Raw genomic sequence first — 22,854 nt, 5'->3', positions numbered from 1 at the left:
CAGAAAAGCAGTGAGTCACCAGCCCCGGGCAGAGAAGCCTCTCCGTCAAACACACTTGAAGAAGGCCCTGGCCTTCTGCCTCTCGGGAGCCAGGCCTTGCTCCGAGCGCCTGGGCCTGTGGGCGCATTCACTGCAGACGGGGCGCGGACGAACCAGCCCCAAGGCACTGGGAGGAGACCCAGGCCAAGTCCAGCTGGGCAGTGAGGCCTGCTGGGCCTGCCGAGCTGCTGGCCACGCCCCCCATCAGCTCCCCATCTGTCCTGGGGCAGTCAGGGGAGGGCAGGGGTGGCACAGGTGGGGGAGGTGGGGGGGGTGAGGAGTGAGGGGTGGGAGGTGGCCGGTGTGGGGGGCTCCCCTCCCAGGCTGGCAGGCCCCGCCTCTGCCCCCTCATTCTCAAATGCAGCCCATCTGGGAGCTTGTCCAGGTGTCCCGGCCCAGAGCTGGAACGGGAGCTCTGTGGCCCAGACATCCGGAGCCTTGCCCAGGCCGTGCCCCCAGGGTGCCCCCCGCCCCCTTCTCAGGCCTTGCCTCTGGGGCGCCCCCCCCACCCTGTCCCCAGCTCACACTGGCACACACAACATGCCACCCCTGCCCAAGATGTGGACCCCTGTGTCCATGTGACCCCTCCCTGGGTACCCCGAAGGGGCACACCTTCTGGGGGAGTCTGGGGGTGCTCCCAGGTGGGGTCAGTACTGAACATGGATGCAGGAGAGCAGGTGCCGTCCCCCAAAGCCTGAAGGAACACACGGGCGAAAGGAGGACACGCCCTCCTCCGGCCCCACCCCGTGAGCTGGGGTGGCTCCTGGCACCTCCTCCTGCCCTCAGACTGCGGTTTCCAGTGTCGCTGGGGCTCAGGCCTCCAGACTCAGGCTGGATGACGTCACCAAACTGGCCCTCCTGGGCCGCCAGCGTGCCCACGCAGTTCACTCCCAGCCCTGTAACCACGCGAGCCAATTCCTCCGGGGCCAGGCCTGACGTTCTCCTGTGGAAACCCTCCAGTCACCTCCACTGGGGCCAGAATCCAGTGCAGCACCACCCTTCAGGGCCAAGAGCCAGCCTCACCCTGACCTCACCACCAGCCCCCACCTCAGACCTTAGAGTCTATCCCTCTTCCCACATTCTTCTGCTAGCACCCACTAGCTTCCTGTTTCCAACCTCCCCTTCTGCCTGAAACGCTCCCCCCAATACCCCAACAAAGGTCCATATAATCAAAGCTATGGTTTTTCCAGTAGTCATGTACACATGTGAGAGGTGAACCATAAAGAAGGCTGAGCGCCGAAGAATTGATGCTTTCAAACTGTGGTGCTGGAAACGACTCTTGAGGGTCTCTTGGACTGCAAGGAGAGCAAACTAGTCAATCCTAAATATAATAGGATTGAATTGGATTCATTTATTCAGTCAACCCTGAATATTCATTGGAAGGGCTGAAGCTGAAGCTCCAATACTTTGGCCACATGATGTGAAGAACTGACTCATTGGAAAAGACCCTGAAGCTGGGAGAGATTGAGGACAGGATAAGAGCGGGCGACAGAGGATGAGATGGTCGGATGGCATCTCAATGGACATGAGTTTGAGCAAATTCTGGGAGATAGTGCAGGACTGGGAAGCCTGGTGTGCTGCCGTCCATGGGGTTGCAGAGTCGGACACGATTTAGCCCTAGCGACTGAACAACAAAAGCACCCCACAGGGCTGGCTCCGTCACTGACTTCTCCTGGAACTCCATGGAGGAGTGGCCCCCACCCCCAGTGGCTTTCCATCCAGCATCCTCCAAACAGTGTCCCTTCCCAGCACCACCATGACCATCATCGGGTGACATCTGTCGGCCTCACCAGGGCCTGAGGTCTTCAAGCGAAGGGGTCCTGGCTGTCTAGCTGCTTACAGCACCAGGCACATAGTTGGCACCTGCAGGACTGAAGCAGCGGACACAAGAAGCAGGGTGCTGGGCCAAGGACGCACGCACATGGTTCTGCGGCTCCCTGAGCTTGGGCTCTCTGCCCCACCACCCCCTTCCCAGGAGGCCCAGGGAAGAGACGGCCCACGACGTTGGCAGGGAATGTCTGCGTCACTGAAGGGAGCGGATGGGAGGACAGAGCGCCCAGGGCACCCAGACGAAAGTGAAAGTGTTAGGGGCTCAGTCGTGTCCAGCTCTTTGTGACCCATGGACTGTAGCCAGCTAAGCTCCTCTGTCCATGGAATTCTCCAGGCAACAATACTGGAGTGGGTTGCTGTTCCCTTCTCCAGGGGATCTTCCCAACCCAGGGATCGAACCCAGATCTCCCACATTGCAGGCAGATTCTTAACCATCTGAGCCACCAGGGAAACCACCTATACAAGCGACTCTTCAAACTGAAGTCCTGTTCTGCCTCCTGGTCAGCAAAAAGAATCCAGGCAGACCCCTCAAAGACGTTACTTCTTTTGGTTATAACCTTCAACACGCACAAACCCTTCACCTGTGCTCCTGGCTCTTCCAGAAGCGTGAAGCTGAAACAAATTTTTAAATAAACCACCGAGAAAGCTACAGGACTAGCAGGGCCTCTCGATGGATACGACACAGTAGCCACTGGCCTTCTTCAGCTACTGAAATGCAAACCCCTGCACCATGAGCAAAATCAGCACGTCAGTCCCGGGCGGCGGCACTGGCCACATTTCACGCGGTCAGTAGTTACTCGTGCCAGGGCAACTGCAGAGGCAGAGCTCCCGTCTCTCCAGCTGCTGTCACCTTGCTGTCACCTGGGCGGAAAGCGTGACGAATCACCTCTTTGCCCCCTGGTTAGCTCAGGCAGTGAGGGCAGCCGGGAACTCAGGAGACAGCAGGGCTGTGGGTACTGGCACCACCAGGGTGTGCGTGAAACACGCCCCATGTTCCGGAGGCGGCCTGGGCCTCTTGGATGCAACACTGGCCGGGGGGACACTCTCTCTGTGACCTTTCTAGCACAGACTCCTCTACCAGCTCTCAGCGATTCCCCGTTTCCATGGGGCAAGGGCTCAGCGACCTAGACTCGGCTTCTATGATCTTCACACCAGGGCCTCCTCCACGGCCGCCTCACTCCCAACCCGACGCGGCTTTCTGTCCCGGAAAGCGCTGTGTACAAAGCGCACTGCTTAGCTGTTGGCCGGTGCATCACCTCCTCCATGGCGCCTTCGAGGATCGTCCCCAGGAGCCTGAAGGAGGAGGGGAAGTGAGTCTTCCCTGGCTGCAGGCCAGTCCTCCCGCGCGGCCCCTCGGGGAATCGAGCGTGCCCGCAGCCTAGGGATGCGTGCGGCGCCTAGCACTGCGCGCCCAGGCCCCTGCGTCCTGACTGCACTATTTGACACCCCGAAGTGTGTGAGCCACAGGGGGAGGGTCGTGCGCCCCTTCCCTGGGGGCCAGGCTGCTGGCTGGGGCCGCGTCCACTCCGCGCTCCCGCAGCAGGGGCGGCGGGGCGGGGGGGGGGCCTCGGGGCGGAGCCTGTGGGCGTGGCTTCGGCGCCCTATTAATACCGGAACGGGGCGCGCACTCGAGCTCAGAGTGAGCGCGCAGCGGCTGCGAAGACTCCGGCGCGTGCCAGCCAGGCCTCACGCTCGCCTAGTCCGCGTTCCTCCGTGCCCCTCGTCCGCGCCTGCCCGGCGCCTCCCGTCTGCGCACCCAGCCGCCCGCCAGGCCCCCAGCCGCTCTCCAGGCCGCCAGGCCCCGCGCCCGACGCCCAGGACAGGCACGCGCCCCGCAGGCCGCCCGCCGCCCGCGCCGCCATGGGGGTAGAGGGCTGCACCAAGTGCATCAAATACCTGCTCTTCGTCTTCAATTTCGTCTTCTGGGTGAGCCTGCACCGGGGTGGGAGGCGTTCCCCGAGCCCGGCAGGCCGCGCGCTCGGCTAGGCCCCGCCAAGGGGCGCAGCCGGGCCGCTAAGTTGCGGGGCCACCTGTGTGCGTCCAGCCTGGGTGGGTGGGAGGGCCTAGGCCGGCGATTCGCGAAGGTGGGGGTCGTCCGGGGCCGCCGCGTCCCTCGACGGCGGGTCTGGGGGCTCTAAGACGGGTTTCGGGCCTCTGCGCGTCGGGACCTAGAACCCCGCGGCCGTGCCTTTCGGGGACCCGGGGTCCGTTCCCGGCTGGTGGTGGTGGTGGTGCGGTGGGTGCGTGTCCCGAACCCAGCGCCCGGCTACTGCTTAGTTCTCCGGACCGCTGTTTCTGGGGCCGCCCTGCTTCTTGGGGAAAGAGGGGCTCGAGGGCGGGGCTTGAGACACTCCGCCCCCATGAGCTCATCAGAGCCACCGCCCCTAGATGGGCGGCCCGGCCCGGTGCAGTGGCTGGCGGGCTGGCGGGCGGGGGGAGGTGGGGTGGCGCGCTACAGTTTGCCTTAGTCTTGGGGACTGTCCACCCCACTCTGGGCCCAAGTCAGTTTCATCCTCCTGTTTGCTGTCGCCACCCTGAGGGTCGGTTTGGGGGTCCGTGCCCGGGCAAAGCGCAAACAAGAAGCGCCCTGCTCCCGGGTGGCCCGCGTGCCGGGGTGCCTGCATAGTGGTGCCCCCAGTTTGGGGGGCCGAGTATCCTCACCCAGAGGTAGATTTCAGCCCCTCCTCGCCCTGGGGCGCTGCAGAGGCTGTGAGGGGCGAGGGGCTGAGCGGTGTTCCAAGCTGGCACAGGCAGGGGGCCCGCAGAGCTGGGCGACTCCGAGCCTGAGGGTGCTGGGGCGGGGTGGATGCCCAGCTCCGGGCTTGGAAAGAGGTGCCCACAGGTGAGACGTCTGAGGGGTGCTGGAGGGTCTCCTGGGGCCTCTGGGCAGCAGGCCTGAGTTGTGTTTGCTGATCAGCCTTAACTGCTGGCTGGTGCCGGGTGAAGCTTTGGCTTTTGTTTCCATTTCCTGTTGGTGCTGGAATTAGGGGCGTGGAGATCTCTTGCTGTCCCGGGGGCCCTCAGGCGTGGGCGTCAGGAGCCCCTCTGGCAGCTGGGCGCTGCCACCCCTCGGGGGTCCCCGGGCAGGGACCTGGGCCACTTTCTGGCCCCTTGTTGCTTCTCCACCTCCCCAGGCTGCTCAGCCCTTGTCCCGGAGGACAAGGACTGTCTGCTGGATGTCAAGTCAACATGGGGAGGCTAAAGTTTTAAAATGGCTCCTGGAGAACTGTGTGGGCCTGGAGACCTCCGTTTGCCCTCCGGACGGCCCAGGGTCAGGTCCCGGGACACTGAGGTGCTGGGGTGGGGGGGCGGAGACTGGACTTGGAGTGGAACTGTCTCGTCCTGCCTGCAGGGCACCCGTGGGGCCCGTGGCCATCAGCCTCTGCCCTGGGGGTGCGAGCAGGGAGGTTGGCAGGATGGGCCAGGGGCCTTGGCAACCTTTGCTGAGGGGCTGGTCCTGGTGTTGATTTAGTAATCGCCTGCTTTGGCCTTGGCAAGGGGTGTCAACCAGACCCCCTCTCCCAGCGGCCTTCAAGCTTTTCCCTTGAGAGCAGAGCTTGGGAGGGCCCTGGTGGGAGGTGGGGGGCAAGGAAGGAGACCGAGCTCCCGGAGAAGCCCCTCCCACCGCGCGGCCTGGGAGGTCTCCAGCAGACTCCCCCCTCCCCCAACCCCTCCCAGCTGCCTCTGGTAATGTCCCAGGTTTCCCAGGCAGCCCAGGCGGAGGCCTGACACATCCCCCGGGGCCACTCTATTCAGGCCGGAGGAATTATTTCCCTTCTCCTCCCCTCCCCGGGCCTGCCCTTCAGAGCTCTGACAAGTTGGCTTCCAGGGGCACGGAGGCCCCACCCACCCATGGTGGGGAGCAGGAAGCCCCTCTCTGCACCCCCACCCCCAGCCAAGAGTGTGGGGCTGGGGCCTGGACCCTGGTGGAGCCTGCTGCTCTGGTCTTGGCTCCTTCTCTTCTGAACTGGGGTCCTGTTAGTTTAGGAGCTGGGTGCTGGGCATGGTGGCCGCAGGGAAGACCGCTCTCCTTGCCAGGTGTAGGCCGTGACGTGGGGAGGGGGCTTCTGGCACTTGGGTGCCTGGAGGACCCCGCAGGGCCAGCCCCACCCGCGCCCCAGCCTCGGTGGCTCAGCGGGTGCTGGGAGTGCGAGCCAGGCGGGAGGTGGAGGCTGCGTGTCTGGATCCGGATCCAGGCACTTTCGCAAGTTTCTTTTCAGAGAGTAAAGCTGTCCCCTTGGGAGGCGGCGGCACAGGCCTGCTGGCATGGGGTCCTGGAAGGAGCCCGTCCCTACATGCCAGTGCACACGCGTGCGCACACACAGACACACACACAGGCTCACACACACACACGGGCTCTCACCCATACAGACACATGCAGGCTCTTACACATGCAGACACATATGGGCTCTCACACACACAGGCTCTCACACACACATGGGCTCTCACGCATACACACACATACGGTCTCTCACACACACGGGCTCACACACACACAGGCTCTCATGTGCACACACACGCACACACGGGCTCTCACACACACACACAGGCTCTTACACACACACACCCCCCACGGGCTCTCACACACACACACATGAGCTCTCACACATACACATACACATACGGTCTCTCTCACACACACCCGGGCTCACACACACACAGGCTCTCACGTGCACACACACACACAGGCTCTCACACACACACACACAGGCTTACACACACACACCCCCCACGGGCTCTTACACACACACACAGGCTCACACACACACGGGCTCTCACACACACATACACAGGCTCACACACACAGGCTCTCACACGCACACACACACACACACACAGGCTCTCACCCATACAGACACATGCAGGCTCTTACACATGCAGACACACACACAGGCTCTCACTAACACACGGGCTTTCACACATACATACACACACGGGCTCTCTCTCACACACAGACAGACTGGCCCTGCGCCGCCGCCCCCGCCCCCACACACACACACATGGGCTCTCCCACGTCTCCACACCAGACCCCAAGCCCCTGTGGAGGTGGCTGAGGGCTGTGAGTGAGGTGGCCGGGCTGGGGGAGGAGTGGCCTGGCCCGAGCTGGGGAGCCGGGGCCTGGAGCTCCTGCCCGCTGGGACGTGTGTGGGGGAGCCTGGGAGCTCCCCGGCGGGGCGGGGCGGCTGGGACTCAGGGCCCTGCTGCTGGGGCGGCTCGGGGCCTGTGTAGGCTCCCGGCCCTGCACTCCTGCCCAGCCCAGAGTGAGCGAGCCGTGGGAGCCTGCTGACCGCATCTGTGAAATGGGTGTGATCACGGCTTCCCCTCTGCGACAGCGGCAGCCTCGCCCTGGCGCCCACTGCCCCCACGCACTCAGGCCTCCTTCCAGAGGAGGTGGCAGGGGCAGGCTGGGGCGAGGCTGCTTAGAGGCCTGCTCACCGGCCTTTTGCTCTCGCTTCCAGATGGCACATGGCTGTCTGTCACTTAGCGGTTCTGTCACCTTCCTTCCCAGGAGAGGGGCCAGGCCCAGGCGGGCTCTGCTGGGGGGCAGGGACTTTCTGTGCCTTGTTTCAAAGGAGCAGGTGGCCTCCCCCAGTGACCCCGGGCGCCTGGCTGCTGAACTTTGGGCTACGGCTGTCGATCTGGGCCAGGCCAAGAAGAGGAAGTCTGTGGTCTGTGCCCAGGTCAGGCTTGCCCCCAGGGAGAGTGTCTGGGCACCAGGGGGTACAGACGTGGGCGCCCGGGACCCTGCTGGCTCTGCTCCAGCCCATGGGGTGCTGCCCGTGGCCCCCAGCTCAGTCTCCCTCCGGAAATTTGAGTTCACCCTGATCCCTATCTCTAACTGCTTTGAAGGCCAGACAGAAATAAGCTCCCACCAAACCACCCTCCTCCCGGATAATCTACCTACACACCTTCCCAGTGCCTGAGAGCCGTGCCGGGGGAACCTGGGCCGTGGTCAATAAGGTTTAGAGTCCAGTGCCCGAGGGAGGGGCCCATGGCACGTTTGCACTCGTTTTGGAGAGGGCCCCGGTTAGGGGTGGTGTGGGGGTGCGGGAGCCTGGCCCTGTCCGCCCCCGGGACCTGGGCCAGGCTGCGGCCAGGCCGGGGTATTTTCCACCTTGGAGGCGGCATGGGCCGGTGGCCAGGACCGCCCACCCTGCAGGAGCAGATTGACCATGACAGGTTAGCAGAGTCTCTCCTGGGCCCTGTCCACCTGTCCGCCAGATGTGGTTTGACCCCGCAGGCCTCCTCCCAGAGCCTCTGGACTTTGGTGCCACCCCCCGGCCCCCAGCACACACTTTGTTCTGTGGGGCCTGGGCCCCTCCTCGCTACAGCAAAGCCGCCGCCGATTCCCACAAGACCACCGGGGCCTCCAGGTGGGCGCCCAGATGTTGGGGGAGGCCCTGCAGGGGTGGCCGACCAGCTGGGGGGCAGCCACCCTCCCTGGCCTTGAGGCCTGCTGAGCTCCGTGGACAGGGAGGCACCTTGGAGCCGGGGCTGGGGGTGGCGTCGGGTTCCTCAGGTGCCTGAATCGGTAGTGAGGATGCTTCGGGCAGGGGGCTCCAGAGCCTGGGTGTGGGTCGGGTTGCCACAGAGGCCTGGGGAGCAGGGCCTCCTTCCCCTCTCCACGGAAGCTGTAGCCCTTATACCTTGAGAACGGTGCTGCTCCCTGCACCCCAACTGCCAGGGAGACGTGATGATTGTGGGGGAGGTGAAGGACAGGAAGCCAGGCCCATGCGGAGCGGGTGGGTGTGGGCGGGCGGCCCCCGGCATCCCTTGCCCTCACAGCGAATCTCCTGTCGCGACTCCCACGCCCAGGTCCCCCGGGCCATAACTCTCCCTCGGGGAGCGTCCAGCAGTGCCCTGGAGCCCTGCCTCGCCTGGCGTGCCGTCTGCCTCGCCTGTGGTGCCTGTTGAGTTGGCTTCAGCGCTGCAGCCCGTTGCTGGCTACAGCTCAGGCTGTGCCTCTGGGGCTACCAGGCGCCCTGGGCCTCGAGCTGGGGGGACATGAGTAAGGACCCTGTGCTGCCTGCCTCCCCAGCCTCCAGTCCTGGGTGCTGGGAGACCCGAGCCCCAGAGCTCGATAGTGTGGGTCTTAGGTGTATGGGGGCTGCCAAGGGGCAGTGCGCCTGGGAACGCCTTCCGCAGTCCTGCCTGCTCAGGGCTCACGGCGGTGTCTCCCTCACACACAGCCGAGGTCCTCTCTGCTCCCTACCCCAGGGGCTCAGCCGCCCGCTCTCTGGATGGGCAGTGCTTCCCTTCTGTCCCCAAGATATCAGCTCTAGCCCATGTGAAACTCCCCAGTGCCTTCCCCTTGCCCACACCTGCGGCCCACTGGGGCGATAAGGAGCCTGAGGTTCCAAATGGCCCACGTGAGGAAGTGGTAGAAGCAGGCTGGAAACCAGGGCCCTTCCTTCAACCGCTGTGGTTCAGGGCCGGCATGGCTCCAGGCGGCAGCAGGGTGGTGTGGCATGGCGTGGCATTCCCCCAGGGCGAGTGGCTGTGCCCGGGCTTGTGGCGGGCAGGTGCCGGTCGGACACCCTCAGCTGCCCCAGGGGCCCTCTGCTTGCCTCTGCCCCCTGCCCAGGCCCCTCACCTGCCCTCTCCCTCTGCAGTGGGTTCCCAGCCCACCCAGACCCTCCTTGTCTGACGTGTGTGGCCCCCTGCAGCTCAGCCTTGGGACGTCAGTGTCCACGTGTGCCCCTCACCCCCGCACAGGGGCCGAGGGAGCAAAAGGCCATCCCACACGAGGGGCTCTTTCAGCTGGTGGGGTGGGTTTGGGGTGGAGGAGCAGGCCACTTCCTGGGCTCCTTGCCCACAGTGGGTGGTAGGCTCGGGAACTGGCCCAGAAAGTGACCAGGCCTGCTCTGCTGGGCCACGGGAGGCGGCGGGGGGCCTGTGTTCACCTCCCGGCAGTAGGGCGCTCTGGGATCCCCCGCTGGTGGGGCCCTGGGGCCAGAGTCCTTCCCCACCCCCACGCCTATTTTTAGAGGCCGGGCCAGGCGGCTTCCTGAGGTCGAGGGGCTGGAGAGGGGTTTCCGCTTCCCGGCTGAGCCGAGGGTCCTGCTCCTCTGTCCTTCCTTCCTTCCTGCCCTGAGCTGGGAGGCCCTGCTCCCAGAGGGCACGGCAGGACTCCAGGAGGGCAGTCAGGCCCCGTGTCGCCATGTCTGTCCTTGTGGCGGGTGGAGGTGGAGGCTCAGCCTGCGGGACCACGTCCCGGCCCCACCCGAGTGGGGTGCACTCTGGCCCAGCTGACCCTCCACGCCCATTAGCAGCATCTGGGCTGCACCTCGGCCCTCTGAATTGTCCCAGGGTCTGCAGGGGCACCTCCTGCCTCGCTCCCTTCCTGTGGCCTTCACTGTCCTCCTGGGCGGGTCTCCAGGCCCCAGGACCTCTCGGGTACCGAGCCGTGTGGGCAGTTCCTGGGTCAGAGAGCCGTCCTCCCTGACAGCGCTGGACTGAGGGCACGAGTGCCAGGGGGCTGCTGGGGCTCAGCCACCGATTAAGGGGGCACAGGGTGCATGGATGTCCTGTCACTCCTGGAGCGTGTGGGCAGCACTTGGGGCGACCACGCGGCAGGGCTGGGTGTGGGGAGGTGCCCAAGGCCTGGCGGGGTTGGTGGGGGGCAGCGGGCTCAGCTGAGAGGGAAGCAGGGAGACGCCCGCTCCTTCTCCGTTTCAGCTGCTTCTTGGAAACGCAGACTGGCCGGGCGGGAACCCAGTGTACTTGGCAGCTCCCCCACCCCCTCTTCGTAGCTGACGCTATTATTTATTAATTCTGGGAAAGGAGGGAAGAAGAGAGAAACAGAAAGTGAGCCTTCAAAGCACCGCAAACAGCCCGTGCCGTCCCCCGGCGTGGAGCCCTCTGGTCATCCCAGCAGCGGGTCAGCCAGCCCCTTCCTGAGCTGCTGCCCAGCCTCGCCCCCAGCAGGAGCATCTTGGGTGCAAGAGCAGCTGGCGGCCGCCCTTCCGACAGGCCGGCCGGTGGGAGAGGGGAGAGGAAGCCGTGCGGACCCCACCGGGGACCGGCCTGCCCAACGCTCCCGATGGCCGTCCCAGCAGTCGCCAGCGCTGTCGGGCGCGCTCCGTACACAGTGGCGTCATCCGCGTGCTCTGCCCGTGTCCACGTGTGCACTGTGAATTCCTCAGCGTGCACGTGAGGACACTGGAGGCAGGAAGACGCCCAGGGGTCCAAGGTGACTGGTAGCCGGAGGTCCCGGTTCCCACGCAACGCCAGGACGGCATGCTTTCCGTTAACACCGGACTCTGTTTTGTAGCGGGCGTATCCTTAGTTATCCAGTCCCTTGTTTGACGTTAAACCTCAGTTCTGTGGACAAGATTTCAACATTTCCAGATGCTTCCTGCTGGTCACTGGAAGCCTGGGGTCCTGACCTCGGTGAAGAAGGCAGCTGGGATCCTTCAGGACTTGCTACTTAGAAGTCCAGTAGACAGGGATCTGGGTGTGGGGGCTTTTAAACAGCTTTGTGTGACACAGTGTCAACCGCACATTTAAGGGGCTGCCCTGGGGGCTCGGTGGTGAGGAAGCCGCCTACCAGGGCAGGAGGTGCGTGGCTTTGATCCCTGATCCGGGAAGACCCCGCATGCTGCGGAATCACGAAGCCCATGGGCCGCGGCGGATGAGCCTGTGCCCTGGAGCTGGCGCCACGGTGATGAGAAGCACCCCCCTGCAACCAGAGAAGGCCCTGCAGCAGTGAAGACCCAGCACAGCCGCAAACAGAATGTCTTTAAAAGGAAAGGCTTCCCTGGTGGCTCTGACGGTAAAGAATCTGTCTTCAATGCAGGAGACTCAGGTTCAATCCTTGGATTGGGAAGATCCCCTGGAGAAGGGAATCACTTACTCACTCCAGTATTCTTGCCTGGAGAATCCCACTGGCAGAGGAGCCTGGTGGGCTACAGCCTGTGGGGTCACAAAGAGTTGGAGATGACTTAGTGACAGGTGTTCGCGTTCGTTTTCACCCAGCCCCCACGGGAGGCCGAGCTAAGCTTGTGTCCAGAGTACACGTGCGCTCTGCCCCAGCAGCCCTGGGCTTTGACGACCTGCTCAGTGTCCACACTGGCTCCTGAACGATTTTCTCTTTGGCAAACTATAGGGCTTCCTCCTTTTCAGACTGTTCATGGGGTTCTCAAGGCAAGAGCACTGAAGTGGTTTGCATTCCCTCCTCCAGTGGACCATGTTTAGTCAGAAATCTCCACCGTGAGGCGTCCGTCTTGGGTGGCCCTGCATGGCGGTGCTCCTAGTTCCATTGAGTCAGGCAAGGCTGTGGTCCATGTGATCAGATGGGTTAGTTTTCTGTGACTGTGGTTTCCAGTCTGCCTACTCTCTGACAGAGAAGGGCAAGAGGCTTATGGAATCTTCCTGATGGGAGAGACTGACTGAGGGGGAAACTGGGTCTTTAACTTCTATGCAGAGTACATCATGAGAAATGCTGGGCCGGAGGAAGCACAAGCTGGAATCAAGATTGCCGGCAGAAATATCAATAACCTCAGATACGCAGATGATACCACCCTTACAGCAGAAAGCAAAGAAGAACTAAAGAGCCTCCTGATGAAAGTGAAAGAGGAGAGTGAAAAAGTTGGCTTAAAGCTCAACATTCAGAAAACTAAGATCATGGCATCCGGTCCCATCACTTCATGGCAAATAGATGGGGAAACAATGGAAACAGTGACAGACTTTATCTTTTTGGGCTCTGAAATCACTGCAGATGGTGACTGCAGCCATGAAATTAAACGACACTTGCTCCTTGGAAGAAAAGTTATGACCAACCTAGGCAGTGTATCAAAAAGCAGAGACATTACTTTGCCAACAAAGGTCCATCTAATCAAAGCTATGGCTTTTCCAGTAGTCATGTATGATTATGAGAGTTGGACCATAAAGAAGGCTGAGTGCCGAAGAATTGATGCTTTTGAACTGTGGTGTTGGAGAAGACTCTTGAGAGTCCCTTGCACTGCAAGGAGATCCAACCAATCCATCCTAAAGGAAATCAGTCATGAATATTCATTGGAAGGACTGATGCTGAAGCTGAAACTCCCAATACTTTGGCCACCTGATGTGAAGAGCCGACTCATTTGAAAAGACTCTGATGCTGGGAAAAATTGAAGGCAGGCAGAAAAGGGGACGACAGAATGGGATGGTTGGATGGCATCACGGACTCAGTTGACATGAGTTTGAGTACACTCTGTGAGTTGGTGATGGACAGGGAAGCCTGGTGTATTGCGGTCCACGGGGTTGCAGAGAGTCGACATCCGACTGAGCGACTGGACTAAACTGATAGGGCTTCCCAGGTGGCGCTAGTGGTGAAGAACCCATCTGCCAATGCAGGAGATGTTGGTTTGGTCCTTGGGACAGAAGATCCCCTGCAGGAGGGCATTGCAACCCACTCGTCTTCTTGCCTGGAGAATCCCATGGACAGAGGAGCCTGGCGGGCCGCAGTCCTTGGGGTCGCAAAAGAGTCGGACATGACTGAGCGACTGACACTTCCAGTTTCACAGGACCTGGTAGGTTTTGATGTGGGAGGCACCTGTGGACACTGAGCCCGCCACCAGGAGGGTGTGCACAGCGCTCACCCCAGCAGAGCCCCAGGGCCTGCCCCCAGGGCACCACCTCCCTGCTCCAGGCAGTCACTAGCCTGCCACTGCTGCCCATGTCTGCATGTCTTAAGTTCGTAGAGTTTTTGGACCCTTAGTTCCCTGACCAGGGATTGAACCTGTGTCCTCTGCATTGCAAGCATGGAGTCCTAACCCCTGGACCGCCAGGGAAGTCCCTCTTGTACTTTTTATATGAAGGGAATCAGAAGGTGGGGTGTCCCCGGTTTGGGGGCTTACCGGGAAAGCACATGTGTGTGGGCATGATGTCCACCCCCACTTCGGGCAGTACCTGGGGGTGCAGGGGATGGGCACAGGCCTGCGGGGGGAGCATCCTGGGGGCTGGAGCTCTGTCTCTGGGGCCCCCGCCAGCACCTGGTCTGGTCTTCAGTCTCACTGTGGTTTCGTTTGCATCTCCCCTGGGGCTGGTGACGTTAGGCATCTTTCCGTGTGTTTATTTGCTGCGCGCGTTTCTTCTGTGGTGAAGTGTCTGTTCAGGCTTAGGTTTTCGTGAGGTTTCTTGGCCTGTTTTTTAAAAATAGGGTTATTTGTGTACTTGCTGAGTTTTGAAAGTTCTTGACACCTGCTGGATCCGGGTCCTTGCTGCCATTTGCCAGCGCCAGTCCGTGCTAGTCTTTGAAGAGCAGGCTTCTTTCAGACTTGGGGGTTTTCTGGGTCCCCCGCCCTGCCCTCTTGGGGTGGGGTTGGGGGGTCGCAGTGCTGCTTTGCCCGTCCTCTGTAGGTGACCGTAGGTGAGTGCTCACCGCCCCCCGGACTGGGCTGGTCACTGCCCATTGCCTTCCCCAGGCCCGCCCGAGCGGGCGTGTGCGGGGCCTGGCATGGCCGAGGAGGGGTCACTCTAGCACCAGGCTGCTCCCTCCCCTGTAGGCAGGACGGGCTTCCCTGTCTGCCCCTCTGGAGGGTGGGGGAGCACAGGGAAGTCTGGAGACCGCAGCCCCTCTGCACATCCTGGGGTTTGTGCTGGGAAGCCCTTCCCAAGGCAGGAGAGGTGGGGGCTCTGCCTGCCCCTCGGTCCCCCTGCCTCAGCGTCTGGGGGTGGGGCAGGCGTGACCCTCACTGCTTCCGTTAGGACCAGGTGCCCCACATGGGCCTGTGCCCTGGGATCCTGGGGTGAGGGGCTGCAGGGGAAGATGGGTGGTCCCAGCACAGCCAGGGGCGGGAGGGGCCCCCCCATGTTCGTCGCCCCTTGCAGTGGGGACACCAAGGCCAAGTCGGGGTTTGGGGCCCGGCCTCTGGGGCCACAAAGGGAGGCCCGGATGAGGCTCCCCGCCCTGCCCGCTTGTCCCGGACATTCACAAAGCACTCTCTGGACCACAGTTTCCAAACAGAATAAGTGGCGGTTTCCAGCCAGAGTTACCACGGCAACCCTCAGCCTCACCACCGCCTTCCCTGGAGGTGCAGATGGCAGCCGGCTGAGCCAGGAGCCGGGACTCCCTCTGGAGCCGCCCGCCTCACCCACCACCCCCCACCTTCCCTGCTCTCGTCCCCCAGGCCCTCCTGCCCTCTCGCGGGTGTGACGGGCACCTGGGGCAGCCTCAGGATGCCTGCGGCTGGGGCACTGCCCTTCACGGGGTGCGCAGGGCCTGGGTGCCCTGGGAAGGACCCTGCTGGTCCTGCGTGCTGCCCTCGGTTGGAAAGTGTTGAGGGGCAGGGAGCGCCTCCATCCTGGGGCAGGGGTTTTGAGGGTGTCACCTGCTCCAGGGAGGGGTGCCAGCAGCCTCCCCTGGCAGGGACAGCCCGGCTGCTGCCAGGCGCCAATGGTCCCCAACAGTCCCCGCCTTATCGTACATGGAGCCAGCCCATTGTGGGAGGGTCTGGGTGGGGCTGCGAGCCTCCTGCCCCAGCAGTCCCGTGTCCCCTGCCTGGAGATCCCTGGGGGTGCTTGGGGCTTTCCTGGGGGCAGCCCATGGGGCCGGGGCCTCGAATCTCTCTTGCTCCGCTGAGCGTGGCCCCCACTGGTGACTTTGGGCCTCGCTCGGGGGCCAGCATCGGGCCGCCCAGGTGGTTTTCTTGGGGCCCGTGTTTTGGTTTCTCTTCCTCTTTGGACACAGAGCCAACGGTCTGTGTAGGAGCTGGCGTTCCTAGCTCCAAAGACAGTCACTGCCTCGCTGGTGGGGGAGCCCGGGGGTGCTTGCCTGGCCGGGTCGAATGCTCAGACGTGAGCCTGGCCTGGATGCACCCTCAAGGGCAGACCCCGCCTACCCGAGTCACCGACCTCTGGGGGTGAGTCAGCCGGAAGCCCCCACCCCCATGCCAGGCTCTGCGAGGAGCCCCCTTTCCTGCCCCCTCAGGGCGGTCTCACCGCCAGCTGTCTGGGGGGCACAGCGAGCTTCTTCCTTCCCAGCAGTCTCCCTCTCTCGGACGGTGACTGCCAGCCCTGCCAGGGCCCGGTGGCATCAGATTGCCACCCCTTACCGTGTCCTGGCACCAGAGACTTGGCATTCACTCCTTGGAGTTCCCGGATGAGCCAGCTCAGGGCAGTGCCACCCCCTCGGAGGAGGGCTCGGCCTTCCCCAGGCCGCGGGCTCCGGTGTGGCCTCTGGCCAGATTTAGCAAGTGAAATACAGGGCGTCAGTTACACTTCCACTCCAGTGAACAGCGAGTGCTTTTCTGGCGTGAGTGTGTTCCGGGAGCATTTGGGACACGCTTGATACTAAAGAAGTGCTTGTGAAAAACCAGGTGTCTGAGTCTCATCTGACAGCCTGTCTCGCAGTCTCCGGTGGTGCTTGGTGGGAGGGTCTGGATGAGCCCCCAGTCCTCCGTACCAAAGCCCGCCTGGGGCATCTGGAAAACCAAGGGGGTAAAGCAGACACGAGGCAGTGGGCAGCCCAGACCCCAGGGCCTGTGAGCCGAGAGTCTGTGACCCCAGGGCCTGTGAGCCCTGCCCTTGGTGCTGACCCGGCAGAGCGAGGGCCCAGGGCCCGCCTCTCTGCGCTGCTGCGTGGGAGATCCATGTGCGCCACGGCCAGTCTCTGAGCTGCGTGTGACCAGTGCCCTGCTCTCTCCCCAGCTGGCGGGAGGTGTGATACTGGGCGTGGCCCTGTGGCTTCGCCATGACCCGCAGACCACCAACCTCCTGTATCTGGAGCTTGGAGACCGGCCCGCCCCCAACACCTTCTATGTGGGTAAGTGATAGGGGATGGGTTGCAGACCTGGGCAGCTCTTGGCTGGGAGCCGGCAGGAACAGGCCACTGGGGGGTGTGATTGTAAGCTCAGTGAGGCTGCAGACAGGCAGTCAGGAAGCACTTGCAGGAGGACGCAACTGAGTGGGGCTTGCTTCTCCCTGGGGCGGGGAGGAGGAGGCCCACCAGGAAGAGCTCGGGGTTGGGGTAGGGGGTTGCATCAGCCTGGGGACGCTGAGGGGCCTGGGTGCCCTCTGCAGTTGTTCCAGGGCCTGCCTGGGCCGGGGTGCTCCCAGGGAAAGCTGGATGGGAGGGGTGTGGGGCCTGTGGGGATCTCACCAGATCGCCCTTAGGGGCGGGGGGAGCCAGGGCAGGAGCAAGCGGGTGGGAGCGGCAGGGGGAGCCAGGGCGGGAGCGGGGGCGCTGTGTCAGGCGGTGGGCCTTTCAGGGAGGCTCCTGGGCGGGGTGGGGCTGGATGCCTGGGCTGCCTGGGGCCCCTCGGCCACACTGGCTGCCTTATTAGGCCGCGGCTCTTCAGGGCATCTGTCAGGCTGGGTGTGGGGTTGGGGCCTCCAGGAGCAGGGCTTCTGGAGGATGGGGAGGGGTGCCTCCCGCATGCACAGCAGTGCCCCTCCTTCCGGTCCCGCCCCCTAAGATGGGCCTGGCTTCCAGGGAGCTCAGGGAGGGTGTGCGGAGTCGCTCCTGTCCTTTAAAGGACTGGCCCCTGGGCAGGCCCCTCTCGGCCCCACAGGCAGAGCAGCAGGCCGGACGCCTGCGGGGCTCACGTGGGGCGTGCAACCACCTGCCATCCTGCATGGACCCTGCAAGGGGTCCCAGTCCTTCCCAGCTGCTTGGGGGGCCCCCACACTCAAGATGCACGCTTAGATGCTGGGCTGGGGGTGGCCCACACTCACCATCCCACTCGGCCACCCCGGAGTCGTGGGGGGTCCTCTTTGGGCCAGCCCCAGGAGGGCTGGAGCCCGTGGTCTGGGGGTGTCCCGGGGCCAGCCCTCCAGGGAGGGTCCCCAGCTCTTGTCTGCAGGGTCCTAGGCTCCCCACCCCCCAGGCTGCGGGGGCCCCCTCAGGTCTGAGTCTCAGGCAGAGAGCATGGGTGTGCGCACCCCGAGAGTGCACAGGGGAACTGTGACCCGGCCTCTGCTGTCCCCACATCAGGCACCCTCAGAGCAAAGCAGCCAGCCTTGCCCACACGTCTGAGGACGCAAGGGTGTCCTCTGGACGCTCGAGAGGAGTTTCTCCCTGGGGCTCCTCCCAGGCCTCTCCTCCCCCTGCCCAGGGCCTGCCCCCACATGGCCCCGGTCTTCTGTCCACGTCCCCCTCTCCGAGCTCTTGGTGCAGGGGGTGTGGGCTCCCCGGGGCGCACTGTTCGGGAAGGGGGTCCCTGTCCTCGTGGCTTGGCTGGCTCCTGCTCTCAGCCCAGCGTGTGGCCTGGCAGCTGGGAGAGGAGCTGAAGCCCGCATGCCTCAGCCTGGACCGGGGCAAGGGTGGCAGTAGGCTGCAGACCTGGGTGGCCCCGCGCGGCCCCCTGGAGACACATTCCGGGCAGACGCGCGGGGGTCTGGGGAGACCTTGGTAGAAGGCTGGAGGCTGGGGGCCGGGCCCAGGCCGTGATGGGAAGGGTCCCATAGGGAGGCTTGTGGGGGCATGGCTAGCGTTGTGGGTGCCCCTCCAGCCTGTGCCACATGCCGTCGCTGGGCCTGAGGGCTCCCCTCAGGGAAAGAGTGAAGGAGGGCTGGACCACCTGGCAGGCCGGTTACCAGCCCCTGGACTCAGGCTTCTGCTGTGCCACCATGCCACCAGGGGTGGGCGCCTCTCAGAGCCCCTCTGGCCGCAGCGTCCCTGCCCACCCAGGGCCAGCCTTCCAGAACCCCCTGGCTGGCAGAAGGATGCAGACGTCCGACGCAGACGGGGCTTGCAAGGGCGGTGGGGACAGACGTGGGCCCTGACATGAGCTCTGTGTCCACTGCCAGGAAGTGGGGGGTGGCTAGCGGGACTTAAGCAGCACCCGGGCCATGCTGCAGGGTCCAGGAGGGTCCCCAGCCTCACAGGTCAGAGCCAGAGCCCGCTGCAGCAGGAAGGCTGGCCCCGTGGGGCGGGCGGGAGGTGCTGGGGGCCAGCACCTGCCAGGACACCCCTCCCTGGTGCCCTGGGCCGTCCCGCTGAACCTCAGGGAGGGATGTGGGGACGGGAGTCTCGGAACCTAGCCGTGTCCAAGTGAGGAGCCCCCAGGGCTTACCCTCGGCCAGGCCCACTCACGGTTGCCCAAAGGCTCTGTCTGGCCCAGAGAGGGCCCCAGGCTTCTTCTGAGCCTGCCAATGGGTCCCAACTCCCAGACTTTTTCTCCAGAGATGGCCAGGCAGGGCCAACGGGCCCTTGGCACCAAAGCCCTGGGACCTGGTGTCCTAGCTCTGCTCTAGCTTCGCCTGCTGCGTAACCATGGCAACTGGGGGGGTGGGCCCAGGTCTGCTGGAAGGACTAGGGTTGTGGGAAGTCCTTGGAGAGACGTGGTCAGCGTTTCAAGGGGCAAGGGCCCCTTCTGGGTGGGCTGCAGACTCAGGGAAGGGCCGCATGGCCAGCAGTGAGTGCTGGACAGGCCAGGAGGACAGACTGACCCTGTGTGTCACCCTCAAGTGAGCTGGGGCCAGCAGACCCCAGGCTCCGCTCCGCCTCCCAGGCCAGCAGCTGGGCCCTTGGCGCCGAGATGCAGGTGGCTCTCCAAGGCCCACCGAGTCCTGGAGGCTCTCAGGGGTCAGTGCGCACAGGTGGCAGGGTCAGGCGGAGACCCCTGAACGCTCACCACTGGCGGTTCAGTCCTGGCCCCGGTGATGCCTGACTCCCTCCACGTCACAGAGGAGGAAACTGAGGCCCACAGAGGTGCCCACACGGCCCTGCCAGGCTGCTTCCCCCTCGAGGCTCCTCTCCAAGCCACTTGGCATCTGACCTCCTCCCAGCAGGGTGGGCGCCAGCGCCTGGTGGGCCCTCCTGAGCCCCGGGCAGTGGTGTGAGTGCCCAGCGCAGGGAGGAGGGCTTCTGGGGGGCTGGGGGTTCTGGGACATTGGGTTGTTGAGGGTGTAACCTCTCTCCACTGCAGGCATCTACATCCTTATTGCCGTGGGTGCTGTGATGATGTTCGTTGGGTTCTTGGGCTGCTACGGGGCCATCCAGGAGTCCCAGTGCCTGCTGGGCACGGTAAGGTCCTGGGCTGGGTATGGGGTCGGGTGGGAGGGCTGCAGGGTGGGCCAGGGGGCAGAACCAGGAGTACGGTGCCAGCCCGGCCCTGCAAACCTCCCTCAAGTGCCAGCTCTCTGGTTGCCCCAGTTTGTTCTCAGACCCCACCATGGCAGACTGCTGCTATGTCTAGTTTTTTGTCTAGTTCCTGGTTATAAGTCCAAGTTGCTTTTTTCTCTTTGTTAAAACGAGCCACAGATACAGTAAAGGGTTAGTTCCTGCCCAGGTCTGGCCTCAGGTGTCCCTGGGAAGTCACCCATCCACGGGAAGCAGAGGCCTGGCCGTGCTGCCCAGGGCCTGACATCTGGGTGGCGTGGGCTGGGAAGTCTGCGCCTGTGTCTCCGTGGGGGGGTCCCGGGTGCACCACAGTGACCCCCCCTTCCCACGGGCTTTGCTCCCTGTCCCCTCCCACCTGCCCAGAGCCAGCCTTCCCCACCCCCCCCCGCCCCGCCTCACCCAGCCACCCTGTTCTCCAGAGCCCAGTCTCTCGGGGCTGATGAGAAGGGTGGCAGGTGACTGCCAGCCCGAGTCCTAGACGCTGTTTCACACGGTTCATCCCCCATCAGGGCTGGGGTGGGTGGATACTGCTGAGTGCCCCACAGGCGCCCGTGGGCCCCTGGGGTGCTCGTCGTCTGTGGCAGGCGAGCCCCTGCCGGCCTCGGGGAGCCCTGGGCCCTCTCTGGCCTGTTCTGACCTCCTCTCTGCCCGCCTTTCCCCTCCCCAGTTCTTCACCTGCCTGGTGATCCTCTTTGCCTGTGAGGTGGCTGCCGGCATCTGGGGTTTTGTCAACAAGGACCAGGTGAGCCATGTCCAGGCGGAGGGCAGGGGTGCTGGTGGGGAGGGCAGGGTCGCAGGCTGTGGGGAGGGCTTGGCCTGTGGGCGCTTCTCTGGGCGGGGTCTTTGGGTAGGAAGCCACAGGGCTTCCTGGAGGAGGGGCTGTGGTGGCCGAGTGAAACGCAGAGCCCCCTCCCAGCTCTGGGCAGGCAGGTCCGTCCTGACCTTCCAAGCGAGCCAGGTGAAGGCATGTCTGGGGGGGGACAGTCCCTCTGCGCTGTGAGCACCTCCTTCCTCAGATCGCCAAGGACGTGAAGCAGTTCTATGACCAGGCCTTGCAGCAGGCCATCGTGGACGACGACGCCAACAACGCCAAGGCCGTGGTGAAGACCTTCCACGAGACGGTGCGGTGGGGCCGGGGCGCCCAGGGAGGGGCCGGGGCCGGAGGTTCTGTCCTCTCGGTGTGACCTCAGCCAGGAGCGGGAGGGGCACTGGGGCCTGGCAGCCCCACGCTCGGGGACCTGGGGTCTTCTGGGGGGTCCCCGGGGGGAACTGGGTGGGCCAGCACAGCTAAGTGGAAGGGTGAGGAGGAGTGGGCCGCTCGGCGTGGTTCTCCCCCAGGAGGGGATTGCCCCAAGCCCCCAGCTCCCGGGCCAGGGAGGCTCCTGGGGCCTCTGCAGCCCATGGGACATGTGCCCAGGGCTGACGGCGGGCGCCCTCCATCCCTGCAGCTTAACTGCTGTGGTTCCAACACGCTGATGACACTGACCACCTCTGTGCTCAAGAACAGCCTGTGTCCCTCCAGTGGCAACGTTATCACTAACTTGTTCAAGGTGCGTGATGGTTCCCCCGTTGGGCTGCCGCCCCTTGGGTCCTGGGTGGTGGCCGGGCCTCCCGGGGCTCCCTCAGGCCACGGTCATGCTGGGCTGTGCGGTGGCTGGAGTTGGGGCTGCTCTGCCTGGGGGCCGTGGTCACTTCTGAGCCCCGCGTGGAGGGTGCCCTGGCCTCCCGGGGCCAGCCCTGTCCTGACGGTGCCTCATGGTCTCTGAGCACGGGAGGGTGCCTTTGGCATGCTTGCTGTTCGCACCAGGCAGAGACCAGACGCCGTTCACATCTCTTTTGGGGGGCCCTGGGGGCGGGGCTGTGCCCCTCCATGGGGCCCCGGCTGCTGCCTTGTGGGGTCGGAGGACGGGCGCCTCTGACTGCCCTCTGGCCGCCCCTGCAGGAGGACTGCCACGGGAAGATCGACGAGCTCTTCTCGGGAAAGCTGTACCTCATTGGCATCGCGGCCATCGTGGTCGCTGTGATCATGGTGAGTGGGGCCGACTGGCTCTGCTTGGGGACCCCACCCCAACACTGGGGTCTCCGAGGGCTGACTGACCTGCCCCTGACCCCCCGGGGGTCTCCACCCGCCTCCCACGATCTCCGGGAGCTGACCGCCCACCCGCCCCCTCCCTGCAGATCTTCGAGATGATCCTGAGCATGGTGCTCTGCTGTGGCATTCGGAACAGCTCGGTGTACTGAGGCTGCGGCCGCTGAGGCCTCAGGGAGGGCCTCAGGGACCCCAGCAGCGCCCCCGGAGCGATCCAGACACTTCCAAGAAGGGGCCGCCACTACCTGTGTATATAACCTCCTGGTATCACTGCTACACTTATCAGCTTTTTTACTTTTGAGGTTTTGTTCATGTCCTGAAGCTCCCTGTTAATTGTCCTTTTGGGGCTGACGTCACCTGTAGGGGGCGTGTGAGTGGGCCGTGGGGACTGCAGGGCAGGGTCCCCCTCTGCTGCTTGGGGGCTCTGCTTGCTCAGCCAGGCCTCTCCTGGGGGCCACCAAGGACCGTCCTGCCGAGCTGCACCCACGCGCCCGTCCCCATGAGCGACACACACGCTCAGCCTTTTTTTAATCCTTGTTCCTTTCCGGCCACCTGTCTCTGGAGCCGGGTCTACGAGCAGCCTTATGCCTTCAACGCGCACCTCTCCTTTCTAACGCGTCACCTTCAATTGTAATTACATCTTGAAAAGTCATTCAATAAAGAAGGAAAAACCAGGCATGCTAACACGGTCTGGCCCCTCCATGTGCCCGTGGCCTCTGGGATCCGGAGGGCAGCCTGAGGGGCCGAGGAGCCCGGCACGGGCGGTGCTCAGCTCTCTGGCCGTTGGTGGTGCCAGTGGGGCCCCTTTCTTGGGCCCTGTGTTGCCAGCAGCAGCCTTCACCTGGCCCTC

At 63.9% G+C, this 22,854-nt stretch overlaps 1 protein-coding gene across 2 annotated transcripts; it reads left to right on the top strand.

Moving 5' to 3' along the window:
* The first annotated feature begins 3,498 nt into the window (after window positions 1–3,498).
* On the top strand, window positions 3,499–22,688 carry CD81 (CD81 molecule). Of its 2 annotated transcripts, none has more exons than XM_025286917.3 (8): window positions 3,499–3,795; window positions 16,501–16,615; window positions 19,722–19,819; window positions 20,583–20,657; window positions 20,932–21,036; window positions 21,364–21,465; window positions 21,858–21,944; window positions 22,094–22,688. In XM_025286917.3, the coding sequence occupies exons 1-8, from the start codon at window positions 3,730–3,732 to the stop codon at window positions 22,154–22,156; spliced, it is 711 nt and encodes a 236-aa protein (XP_025142702.1). In that variant the 5' UTR covers window positions 3,499–3,729; the 3' UTR covers window positions 22,157–22,688. The 2 variants fall into 2 exon arrangements, with proteins under 2 accessions (XP_025142702.1, XP_045021803.1); XM_045165868.1 differs by lacking the exon at window positions 3,499–3,795 and adding an exon at window positions 16,037–16,169.
* The last annotated feature ends 166 nt before the right edge of the window (window positions 22,689–22,854 follow it).

This window comes from Bubalus bubalis, chromosome 5 (genome assembly GCF_019923935.1).
Source record: "Bubalus bubalis isolate 160015118507 breed Murrah chromosome 5, NDDB_SH_1, whole genome shotgun sequence".
In the NCBI taxonomy this organism is placed as follows: Eukaryota; Metazoa; Chordata; class Mammalia; order Artiodactyla; family Bovidae; genus Bubalus; species Bubalus bubalis.
The sequence above is the reverse complement of the archived record's forward strand: the minus strand, read 5'-3'. Positions and strand labels throughout refer to the sequence as shown.